The sequence below is a fragment of the Rousettus aegyptiacus genome, unplaced genomic scaffold (assembly GCF_014176215.1).
Source record: "Rousettus aegyptiacus isolate mRouAeg1 unplaced genomic scaffold, mRouAeg1.p scaffold_m13_p_15, whole genome shotgun sequence".
Classification (NCBI taxonomy): Eukaryota; Metazoa; Chordata; class Mammalia; order Chiroptera; family Pteropodidae; genus Rousettus; species Rousettus aegyptiacus.
The window spans coordinates 32,366,685-32,379,675 of NW_023416290.1; the positions used below are offsets into that span (position 1 = coordinate 32,366,685).

Here is a 12,991-nt window from a genome sequence, read left to right on the forward strand (position 1 = left end):
TATTGAATATCTGTTAAAACAAACAAACAAACAAACAGACTACTCTTCACATAAACTGGTAAAATAAAGAATAAGTAACACACCATGGGAGTTCACGCAGTAACCCAACACCACCTATTACTGCCAAGCCCAGAGTCAATTCAAATAATGGCAGATCTCAGTCAACCTAACATTTTGTAGAAGGCCAGCCTGGGACAGAAGCTGACTTTCAGGTTTTAGACTGCCCACCAGCAAGTACAGGGATGATCTTTAGATCAGGAATTCTTGTGCCACTAAGCTAAACTTGAACCTTATCCTTTAATATCTCTAGGGTTTCAATTTCCTCATCTTCTAAAAACAAGTAAGAGTTCAACTCAACAATCACAAAGGATACTCTCAGTCTATGATTTTTTTAAACTTCCACAATTATCATATGTCATAGACAATAAACCACTATAAAAACTTCATCATGAATTTCTTTTTAAAACTGTTTATCAGGGTCTGCAAATCAATATAGTATAATCTCTACATGTAGGATATAGACGTATGTCCACTTAAACTTAGTAAGATTGTTCTGAGAGTTAAAATATAATTTAACTCATACAAGACATATGCAAAATTCCTTTAAGAGACAGAATGACTTTCTAGAAATCCATAAAAATAAGACTAATGAGACTCTAATGAAACTAAGGATAATTATCCTATTTATTCTATTTTATTTTTCTTTATTTTATTTGTTTTTCATTTTATTATTTTATTTTATTTTACTTTATTTTTTTTTTACACCTGCAGCACCTGATATTCTTAGGTGGTCTCCCATCCAAGTACTAACCAGGCCCAACCTTGCTTAGTTTCCAAGATCAGACAAGATTGGGCAGGTTCAGGGTGGCATGGCCATAGACTAAAAACTTTTTAAATCAGAAGTTATGTTAAAAACACATAATGAATCCAATAGACAATGTATTAAGCAATGGATCTCAGAAGTGCAAAAGTAGTTCCCCCCAAAAGGCACAGTCCTGACCTTGAATTAGTTCCAATTCAGAACAATGACCCCAAAATAAGTTATTTCAATCTAATATGATAAATGATATGTCCAGGGTGCTTATGGAAACAGAGGAACAACTGGCCTAACCAAGGATAAAGGGAAGGTTTTCTGGATTTGAATTAGTAACAATTAAGACAATGAGTACGAAGGAGACTGTTGGTAAATGGGGTCTTTAAGCTAAGGGGTTGGGGATGGGGAGACAGAATGAGAAAAGGTACAGAGGATGAGAAAAGCACAGTATATATAAGAAACTACAAGTCTATTATTTCAATATTTATACAGGAAAAAGGGGAGGTGATGAAGGATTTGTTAGAAGGCCAGACAAGGACACCAAATTATAACAGAAGTCCTTGAATGGTCAACAAAAACGTAAATATTGGCTGGCTCATAAGCACTATACATAAGTGCTATACAAAACCAGGTACACTGTTTGCTCTTATTATAAATAAGGAAGTTTGGTTCGAGCCCAACTAGAAGATAGAGATAACAGAGCTTGTTAATGTAGTCCATATAGGTCAACTTTCTGTGCAGAAAGTAGAGTGAGGAAAGGGTGAAAAGTGGAACTAGGGGGCAAATGGAATAAACCTAGATTAATCAATCACTGTGTGATCTTCAGTGTCATTTAACCATTTTGGGCTCTGGTACTGTCATCCACAAAATTATACTAGGGAATTATACTAGAGTATTTCTTAAATGCTCTTCCATCCTAAAATCTCTGAGTTAAAAACAACAAACTTTATTTTCTTAAGAAATAGTAGAAAACATGATAGAAAAACTAGAAAGAAATACTGGTTAAATTATCCAAAAAGCAGCTGGATAAAAGCAGATACATTTAGGTTTACTTTCGCAGCCATACTTTATGCTATTTGTCTCACTTTTTCTGGGTTTCCCCCCTCCTTTCTTGCCTTCTTTGAGGTTGAATAATTTAGATACTTAATATGATAACAATATCAACAGGCCCTTGCTTTATGTGCTCAAAATTCCTTTGAAATTCTTTTGAAATAAATATTTCCATTAATTTTTAAAAGGTAGGTATTTGCACATAACAAAAAAGTCAAAAGGCTCAAAAAGAGCATCAGCAAAAAGTAAGTTTCCATCCTACTCCTGCTTCTCAGCCATACAATTACCTTATCTGGAGGCCAGTTTCTTGCTTATTTTTTCAGAGCTACTCCACTACAAGTATTGACATATGCACATATACATATGTGTGTGTATAGGTGTATGTATTTTGCCAATCACTCCTCTTGACTGACCTTAGATTGTTTCCATTTTGTTGACAGATATGTTGTTCTCATCTTTTCCATTACAGTGTTTTATAACTATTTTCACACATGTTACTTCATACATGGTTAAATTTTTCTCTAGAGGACATTTCTACAAGTGTTCATTGTTGGGTCAAAGAATGTTATATTTTATTTTAGACAGAAATTGCTAAATTGTCTCCCATGGAGACTGAGTACTAAGTTATATTTTCATAATAATAAATATTATTCTTAAGAGCCTGTTTACTATACCCTTCAACAAACCCCTTTTTTTAAAACAGTACTTTGGAAAAATCACTTTTTATAAGAGCCATGTTTTGAATCCTTTCGTGATTTAACAAAAAGAATTATTTTCCAAATAGCAAGTTTTGTTAATGTGAGACATAATTATTATTAGCCTAGAGGTCTGAGTCAATTCTGTTGGGAAAATAAAGACTCACAAATACATATTAAAAGTATTAAATTATTTCTATTTGCATTAAATTTCAAGGTAGATTTAAAAAAAAAAAAAACCTCCAGACACTCTGGATACAAAGAAAGTCTACTTGTAGTAGAGATATCAACTCTTCCTTTAGGTAACTTTCTAACCAGTTTCACAACATGTGATCTTTTCGAAGAGCTCCCGGATCTTGTATTTACATATCTTCTAAGAGAGCAAAAAGTCAGAGATGCTGGGTCAAGGAATAATACATTAGGAAAAAAATATGAGAAATAATTCATTTCTGAAATGAGAACCCTTGGGAGTTTTGTTTTAAAACAACTTTAAGGGGGAAAAATAGACTACAACGATAACAACAACGAATCAGGAAAAAAAGGGAAAAGAAAGAATACCGAATTTAAGAAAAGGAAAAGAAAAAAAATGAGACAAAACACACATACAGAGGAGAATGGGGCAGTGTGGATGTGCATGTGTGTGCTCTATGAACCCATGATTTCCTGGGAAGTTAGAAATCAGTTAGCAAAACTCACAGCAATCTCAGTCAATGTCAGAAAGCTAAAAGGTATAAAGAAAATATTCTTCCTTTAGTAGCATAAGCACTGACCTGTAAAAGTTGTGTTGCAGTAGCTCTCTGCTCAGGATTCTTCACTAGGCACTTTTTAACAAAATCGGTGAAATCATCAGACCAAAGTTCTGGTTTCCTGAATGTTGGTGGTGGATTTGTAGGAATCATAAAAATAGCCTAGTAAAAATTAAATACCCAAAAGACATGGTAAGAATCACAATAGCACACCAAATAAACAAATCTCTTCATCTACCTTTTTATCAGACTCCCAATCTGGAAAACAAATTTAAGCTGTTCTAGGATTTCTAGTAAGAATGCAATTCAGGAAGCAAGTCCATCTGCTACTAATGTAATCATTTCCCATTAAATTTCCTCTATTTGAATTGTAGCTCATTGAGCACATCATTCTTTATTTTACCTATTATTTTTAATCAGTCTCTAAAGAAGGCTGCATTTCTAAATCTTTCACCAAACTAAGGACATTCTCTAGTTAAAGAGATATATCCCCAAATTTTGCTATTGTGAGCCAGATTTACTTCCCATTTCAGTTTTATATAGGTATCACTGCTCAAAATGGCTAGCAGCAGTCCAATTTGCTTTTGCAATCCAGAATATTTACATATAAATAAAATCATTCCTCTTATTTGAAATAATACTTAATAGAGCCAAAACTTTTTATTTCTCTTTCAAAATATGAGTCAGGATTCCAAATGAAAAGTTTTAAAGCTAATATACTACTTAAATTCATCACTAAAGATTTAATTTAGTATGAATAATTTAGTACTAATGATAGTACATCCAGAAAGTTCACAATTCAAAAGCTCTAAAAAGCTGCCCTGCCATCTTTGTCCTCTTAGCTAGACAGCCACACTTTTCAACCAAGAGAATTAATCCCTAATGTTCTTAGGAAATAGCTGTATGTAATGAATTAACTTCTTTCCTGGGCATCTAGAATAGTTCCTGATAAAATGCCATCACTAAAACATCATTTTCTTTGAAAAGATTGAAAAGATATGAACACGATAAATGTAAACCAAATGTATCAAGTACTCAATAAATACTAGCTATTTTCATTTTCATTTCCACATATTATAAAAAAGGCAAGAGACAAACACAGCAATGGCAAAAATTTTACGAAATAAAATGAATTCGACAATATTATAATTAACTACAGTTGAGGAGGTGAGTATATACAATTATACAATCAACACAACAGGTGGGACAAGGAAAAAATGGCTTTTTGGCAGTCTTAAAAATACATGCACACGCAGCACACAAACATGGTTCTCTTGAAGACATATTCAGGGGTGAAACACCCCAAAAACCCTTTCTTGACAGCAGAATTCTCTAACTTTCCTGAAGAGAGAGAGCTGTGTCTGTCTCTGTTCTCTCTTCATTTTTCTACCTGGCGTCTAGTGGTCTTTTCTCTTCATGAGTAAACGAATTTCATGTCCACAAACTTATGTCCCTTCTCCTTAATGCATAAAGAAAATTAAAATGGTAATACTAGAAACTACAATAATATTTAGAAACTAAGTTTTTTTTGCCACTGAAAGAAAAGAGAAACTAATCATAGCTATGTTTAAATCTTCTGTTAGTAGAAAAACACCAAAACTATAGACAAAATATTTTGGGGATATCAATTTTAAGGATTCCTCTGATAGAATAAAAGTGTTCTACTCTCCACTGTTTTTCTTTTTTTTTTTTTCAGTAACTGTTCAAAAGTCATTTATGAGTCTCTAGAGTCACAGAATTTCCAGAGTAAAAATATGACAGATCATATAGCTCAATCTTCTCATTTAACAGAAAAGGAATCAAAAGCTCAGAGAGATTAAGTGATTTAAAAACAGTATTTCAGGTGTACCAAAGGCCTTTACAGAAAAGATTAGGATAGTGTTCTAATGGTTCTACTATGTTTCAAGAAACAAGAAGGTAAGGTACAAAGCAAAGAGAGTTGCTAAATCTAAACAAACAGCTACTAAGAGGATAAAGAGATAATAAATGATGATTCTGTTTCCAATGTATATGTCTTCTCAGGTACTTCTCATATTTCCAAGCAGGTAAGAAAGCATAAGCAAGTTTTGAGCCTTTAAGCCAGGGAGAGGAAATGTCTTAAAACTTACAACTCTGACAGTCACTAAGTTGAAGATCATTCAATGAAATATGAACAAGAAAAGGACCATTCAATAAAAAAAAATATACTATTTTCAACAATTGACACTAGAAAGACTGGATAGCCACATGCAATAAAAATAATTTGGATGCTTATGTTACATCATATATAAAAATTAACTCAAACTGTATCAATGACTTAACCATAAAAGCTAAAACTACAAAACTCTTAGAAGAAAACTAGGAGGAAAGCTTCATGACACTGAATTTGGCAATCATATCTCGGATAAGAAACCAAAAATCCAGGAAACAAAAGAAATAACAAATTAGACTTCATCAAAATTTATAACTTTTCTGCATCAAAGCACACTATCAACAGAGTAAAAAAGCAATCCACAATGCGATAAAATATTTGCAAATCATATATCTGAAAGGGGGTTAATAGTAAGCATACAGAAAGAACTTTTATAGTTCAACAACAATAAAAACAAACAACCCAATTAAAAAGTGAGCAAAGAATTCAAAGATACTCAACATTGCTAATTACTAGGGAAATGCATATCAAAACCACAGTGAGATACCACTCACATCCATTATCAGGGCTATTATTAAAAAAAATAAAAACAGAAAATAAAAATAACGAGTGGGGGCAAGGATATGGAGCAACAGGAACCTTCACGCATTGCTGGTAGAGATGTAAAATGGTGCAGCCACTGTGGAAAACAGTATGGCAATTCTTTAAAAAATTAAACACAGAATTACCATATGATCCCTCAATTCCACTTCTGGGTATATACTCAAAGGAAGTGAAAGCAGGGACTAGAACATGTATGTATACATTCATGTTCATAGCAGCATTACTCATACTAGCTAAAAGGTAGAAGCAACCAAAGTGTCCATTGACAGATGAGTGGATAAACAAAATGTGTGTGTGTGTGTGTGTGTGTGTGTACACATATATACACAGTGAAATATTTATTCAAACTTAAAAAGAAAATTTTGACACACACTACAACATAGAAAAAACTTGAAGCCAGTCACAAAAGGACAAATATTGCATTGGTTTGTCTTAGATGAGGTATTAGAGTAGTTAAATTCATGGACACAGAGCGTATATATGATGGTGGCTGTTAGAGGTTGTAGAACAAGGGGGTAGTGGGGAGTTAGTACACAGAGTTTCAGCTGGGGAAGCTAAAAATATCCTGGAGACACATAGTTGTGACTGTTGTACAGCAATGTGAATGTACTTGATTTTACAGAACTGTACACTTGAAAATGGTTAAAATGGTTAATTTTATGTTGCATAAATTTTACAATTTAAAAAACTTAAATGAGGAAAAATAAAAAGTAATAATCAAGTTCAGAAATATTTGTTGAGCACTCACTGCAAAGTATTGTGTTAGGCACTACATGGAGCTCAGAGATGTAGCAGGAAATACAATTACTACTTGTAACCTAGTCTGGTAATGAAAGAACAAGCAATAAAAGAATTAAAGAATAGTACAATAAAAGAAGAAATGATATAAGGCATAAAGAAGAAGGGTCATTCCCCTTGGAAGAAATAGCATAAGGAAAACCGAAAGCAAGGAATAAGGCTGATGGGAGGAGCAGAGAACAAGCTGGTTACCCTGAAAGGGACTACAAAATGACAGATTAGAAAGGGAATGTAGGATGTGGAGTTTCGTCAGCAAGAAAGTATACAACTGAAAGAAGTTATTTTTTGCCAATGTGTGTTTACATTTGTTTTTGTTTTTGCTTTTAATCAGAGTTTATGACCCCAAAAGTAGATTTTTTTTTTTAAATTAAAAACCTGGAAACGCTCCAAATATGGAACTTAGAAAAGCAGTTAGGGGCTAGTGTAGATGCCCCAAGATGAAAAATAAAGAATTCAACTAAGATAGTATCTACAGGAAGGAAATGAAAGAAATGAGGTATGAAATACTACAAAGAACCAAAAGTACATCATAATGACATTGTTTGGAAAAGGTAGAAAAAAGGAAGACTGAATGATTACTCCAAAATTCAAAAAATAAAAAATATACACTTTAATTGCAAAAGGCACACAGGTATTCTAACAATTCACTATGTTATTCTTCTGAAAGCCCTTGGAATAAGCAGCAATTTACTACAATGTGTTACCACTAGTTTTTTACTTAGAAGTGATCCAAAGGATTTTCTGTGGACAAAGCATTGAAGATTCAATATCCAAGTCTACTGATTCTGGGGTAAGAGTTAATCTCTTTACTATTGTATTCATCTTCTTTAACAAGGAAAAATCCTTTAACAGAAGAGAAAAGTCTTATACATCTCTCATCATATTACAGGTATTATATTTAAGATAGTCCTTCACAAGGAGTGCAGCTAATTTTATGACACAATAAGCATCTATCAAATGACAAGTATTTATCAAGTACTTACTGTGTGTTCAGAACTACGTTCTAACAAAGAAGTAGCAAACTGATCGGCTACAGGCCAAACGGCGTCCGTAGATATTACTTTGGGCAACGTGGCGTTTACGTTCCCACAAGGTAAGAATCTGATAGATTTAGACTGATTTTACCCAAGATGTATGTTCTCTTTTTCACATGGGCCCCACCTAGCCCGGCTCAATTATCTACTTTTTCTGATGGTCTTTTTAAGTATCTAACTATGTAAGCCCTGCTATTACAGATGTTAAAATATGATAGATTCTTGGACTCACAGAGCTCATAGTCAACTTGTGGGGGAAAATCAAACAGAAAACAAACAGACAACAACGAAGTGCTAGAAAATATGCTTCTGTAAATAACCTAGTTCACCTCAGACAGCTCTACAAAACAGTGCAAAGCACCTATATAAGCCCCTACACAGACTGACCTCAAAGTGCAGGTAAATGATACTAGATTGTCTAGATAAATGTTGTTCATCTATCTGCACTTCTGTTACAAACGGATGGATAACAACACACTGATTTATGTCCTTGAAGCTAATGCTCTCTTTTGAACTTTGAGACAATGAGTTGCTGTCTTATCTTCAGATAATCTTAACATATAAGGCTTGCCTCAGCAGTAGCTATTAGAAATTCAAGGATAAAAAGCTTAACTCTAACTCTTATTTACACGGTACTATCATAAAGTGATCCTAAAATATTCACATCCTATTCTCAAACAAGCACTGAACTGCATACAGTTCAAATGAGTCTTAACATATGATCTACAAAAATGTAGGGGCTTTAAAGTCTCCAGGAAACCCACTATACCTTCTATTTCCATTTTTTTTTTTTTTTAGGTTAGATTATCAATAACAAACTGACAGATTTTCTCACAGACTTCACTTTGTTCAACTAATTTAACCTAATCATGAATCATAGAGAATCCTCTTAAAAAGCTCCAGGTTTTGCATGAGTTGATTAGGTAATAGGCCTCTGCTATATAAAGTCTGGCAATCACTGCTTAGCCTTAGACTAACAATTCACTCCCTTCCTTGCCACCAACCGAATCGCATGGATGCACATTACGGCCATATAATTTATCTTATCTCGAACACCATTTTGATTTAAGAATGTTAGTACAATAAATGATATGATTATCCTTGTATTTGTTTCTACACAATGTGTTGCTTAACTACATATTGAACCACTGATTAAGTTTTAAAAAGAACTTCTCTGATCACAAGTTGTCTTAAGAGGCCAAAAAATGTAAAATGTTTCAAAACAACTAATTATCTCCATGCCTGGAACTGCGTGCCTTAGACTCCAGGAGCACCCAGAAGTTGTGGAAAGAGCTGGAGCTGGGAAACTGCAATACCTGAACTTTATAATCTCAGTGGAGTGAGTCAACACATGTCTCTGAAGTTAAGGATTTGTGAATGTGCAGTAACAATGAACATACCAGAATAACAAGGAAATTTGTGCCACTACTCAAGAACCTCAGGTGTACGAGCAAAAGGTTATCTTCATAACAAATAAATGAGATAAAGGATGAGAAAGCACTTTTAAAAACTTCAAAAAACTAAACAAACATAGCTGTTTCCTGAGAGAAAATATAATAGGTAGCAAACTACTAAGTCAAAAATACATATATAATTTGTGAAAAGAATATATAGTAAAAATAATTTTTAAAAAGACTTATAAAGACAGCAAACAGTATAATGGAATGAAGCCAACACTGGACCCAGGTCAAAGTAATAGGCTGAAGTTCCAAATCACCCTCTCACTGTGCACCCTCAATTTTTTCATATACGTGAGGAGGTTCGTCTAGATATTTTTCAGGTTCCTTTTTGGTTCTAACAGACTCTGGCACTCTAATTGCCTAGCAATCTAGTAGTTAAATCCTAGGTAGACAAGTATTAAATTTTTAGATGGAAAGGAGACAGAGGGGAGGGGAGGATATCAAAAGGCCAACCAATCGCTTCTCGTTCTTTTGAGTAAAACCAAGTGTAAAAGGCCTACCTAGATGTTAACATAAAAATACAAACCTAAATTTTTATCACCACTCCCTCAAACGCAAATTTGAAATGGACATTTTTAAGAGAATAGTAAAATTTACAGTGAAAATTGCTCTTAAGTGTGTACAGTTTCTACAGTAAGCACAGGGTTAAAGTATCTTAAGTATGACCTCACAATTCACTCCAGTTGCAGGAACTTCAGTAATCATTAATCTGGCCAATAAAGACCAATTTGCCTGCCTAGGGACCAAATTAAAAGGAACACAGCTGGTGCCCTGGAAGTACAAAGTGAATAGGAGAACCAGCTCTAGAATCTGAGCTCTAGATGGCACTGGGTACGATAATGCCGCCATTATGAGTAGCTAGCCATCTGACCTATTTTACTTCTCTATGTCCTCTTTCCACTTTGGAAAAGTGGGAATAATGATGGTACCTACCTCACAGGGTAGTTTAAATGTGCTAACACATGTAAAATACTTAGTGAACATGAGAATATAAAGTTAATGGTATGGAATGGTTACTTCTCATAAAAATGACAAGTATGTAGAAATAAAGATGGAAAGACTGTACAGAATCTCAAACACTCAGAATATCAATTTACAACTATGAGACTGCATATAAGATTCCATTTTAAAAATGTATTATAAAGCCCACTATAGAGTCAACTTTTAAAAATTGTATTTGTAATGGAACAAAGGCTTCATTTAAAAGCATTGCTTGCTGCAAATGGCAGTATTTCATCTTTTCTTATTGGGTAATATTCCATTGTATATGTGTACCACATCTTCTTTATCCATTCACCTATTGAAGGACACCAGATACGGATCTTAAGAATATCGCGCTAAGTGAAATAAGTCAGTCAAAAAAAGTCGAGAATCATATGATTTCACATTTCACCCATATGTGGGATATAAAACTGAAAGCAACAAACAAGACAAACAAGCACAAACACAGACAACATTATGGTGGCTGCCAGAGTGAAAAGAGGGTTGGGGAGAATAGTAAAGGATAAAAGGAGTTCAAAATTATGTTGATGGAAGGAGACTTGACCTTGGGTGGTGAAAACACAATGCAATATACAATGTATTATAGAATTCTGTACTTGAAACCTATAGAATTTTATGAACCAATGTCACCCAATACATTTAATTTAAAAAAAAATAAAAGTATTACTTAAGTTACTACCTATTCCAGTCTGCCCCTACAGCCACCTTTCACAGCATCATTTAAATCCCAAAACTTTTTTATCATATTCAATAAAATCTTAACCATCTTTCAAAACCGAAAATGTCCCTTTAAATAATTCAAAAATATTCATAAAACATGGCTACAGAAGAAATCAAAAGTGAACAACAGCCAGCACTTATGGATCTTTACCATTCCACTCTCCCTCAGATCTCCCAAGTAAGAATTCCTGAATGTAGTAATCAGTTCAACTAACTTTTCTGAGCACATAAAATGTATCCATACTTGCAATAAAAGAACCTCTTCAAGAAGCTTAGAATCTAATGGGCTAGGACAATGTACACCAAATAATTTCAATAAAATAGTGTAAATGCTAAAATATAATTGAACAATGGGCATTATGGCTTAGCTCAAATTGATGTCTGAAGAAAAATGAGACTTCAGCTGAGTCCTAAAGAATGAGTGAATTAATGAAGCATAAAAAAAAACAGCCATGTTCAAAGGTGTGAGGTCTGAAAATACCATGAGGTCTATGAGAGAAATAGACTTCTTTCAGGTGTGGGGCAGGGAAATTACAAGGTGAGACTGCAGTATCTTATTGGCCCTTAAAGAAAGGGATCACTTCAAGACTAATTGAGTCACGTCAAAAGAAGTTCATAACCTGTAGAACTTAGCTCCACCCACAAAAGATTCTGATTTAACTGATCAGTAAGGACCAGGCACAGTATTTTTTGTCTCCCAAGTTTCTAACATGCAGCCACTGAGCACCACCATTCTAGAACATGAAATATAAGGCAAATACTAGCACTTCACATGCCTCAACTTTAGCACCTTCAATATTTTAACTTGTACTCCAATTAGTTATAAAGTCATTCTAAATGCCCTGGATAACAATGAACTACTTGAAGACATAATGCCTATGAAGTCTGTATCCCCCAAAGCATTAAGTATAGTTACTTGTACAATAAAAAAATTAAATTTATTTTAAGTGTTGATATAAAGACTTCTAGTTAAATATGGTAACTTAAACATACCAATTACCCTCAATTCCATTCCAAAAATCCTACTAAATAAATAAGCACATTAAGAATTTTTTCTAAATTTCTTAAGAAGGCTTACTTACACTCCAAAGAGAGAGGAATAGTAGCATATCTGATAGCTATGAAATTTTGGAAACAGAAAAGTAGATGGATGAGTTATAACTGGCTCAAAGGATCTGAGAAATCAATGAGAAGCAATTAATTCCCTGCACCAGACAAATCCAATGACAGGGAACATCTACAGCAATGAGCACACCTGGCCCCTAGATCTTAGTCTATAAAATGTTACTCCCCACTAAAAGAAATGTGTGCTCCTTGAAGAAACAACTTAATTCAGGGCTGGGATGGGAAAACTACAAAAAAGCCTGGGGCATCTTGTAGGACCATAAAGTATGGAAGCACTCAAAGATTAATAAAACATGTCAAAAGGACACAAGACTAGCCAAACTTAAGTACCTGAGCATCATCACGATCGTAATAATGACTACAACTGATTATAGCATACCGAATAAAATTAAAAGCAATTAGTCTGTAGTGATACTGTTTAAAGGGAGAGTTTAAGAAGCTGTTCTTTATAGAAACATATGAACTAATAAATACACAATGACTGAATTAGAATATCAGTGCCATTAGAATGTTGCCTCACTTTCCAAGTTACCTAAGATGGCTGCTCAAACACTAGCAATCACATCCTCACTAGACAGCAGGGAGGAGGTAGGGGGACCAGCAATATAGGTAGGGTTTTAGTCAGCTCTCTAGCCAGACTTCCTAAAAGTCCAACGTAACACTTTTAATCTAACAGCCAGATCTTGGGTATGAAAGGAATGATGAGAAATGTAGTCTACCACTGTTTCAGTGTAGTATCAAAGAAGAATATCCACAATTATCAGGGGGGAAAAGATGATTAAAATATGCCTCTCCCTTATCTAACTACATATT

General features: G+C 34.0%; 1 protein-coding gene and 1 pseudogene across 7 annotated transcripts in view; both read right to left on the reverse strand.

Annotated features, from left to right (window-relative positions):
- Positions 1-12,991, reverse strand: part of STK3 (serine/threonine kinase 3) — a 275,174-nt gene that overhangs the window by 124,240 nt on the left and 137,943 nt on the right. For 6 of the 7 annotated variants that reach the window (XM_016157839.2, XM_016157837.2, XM_036232893.1 and 3 more), the window contains one exon: positions 3,330-3,467. The exons of the other annotated variant lie outside the window; for it this stretch is intronic. In XM_016157839.2, coding sequence (XP_016013325.1) covers positions 3,330-3,467 — 138 coding nt within the window. The remainder of the gene's footprint in view (positions 1-3,329; positions 3,468-12,991) is intronic. 7 annotated transcript variants of the gene reach the window in all.
- LOC118612142 lies at positions 763-881 on the reverse strand (annotated as a pseudogene).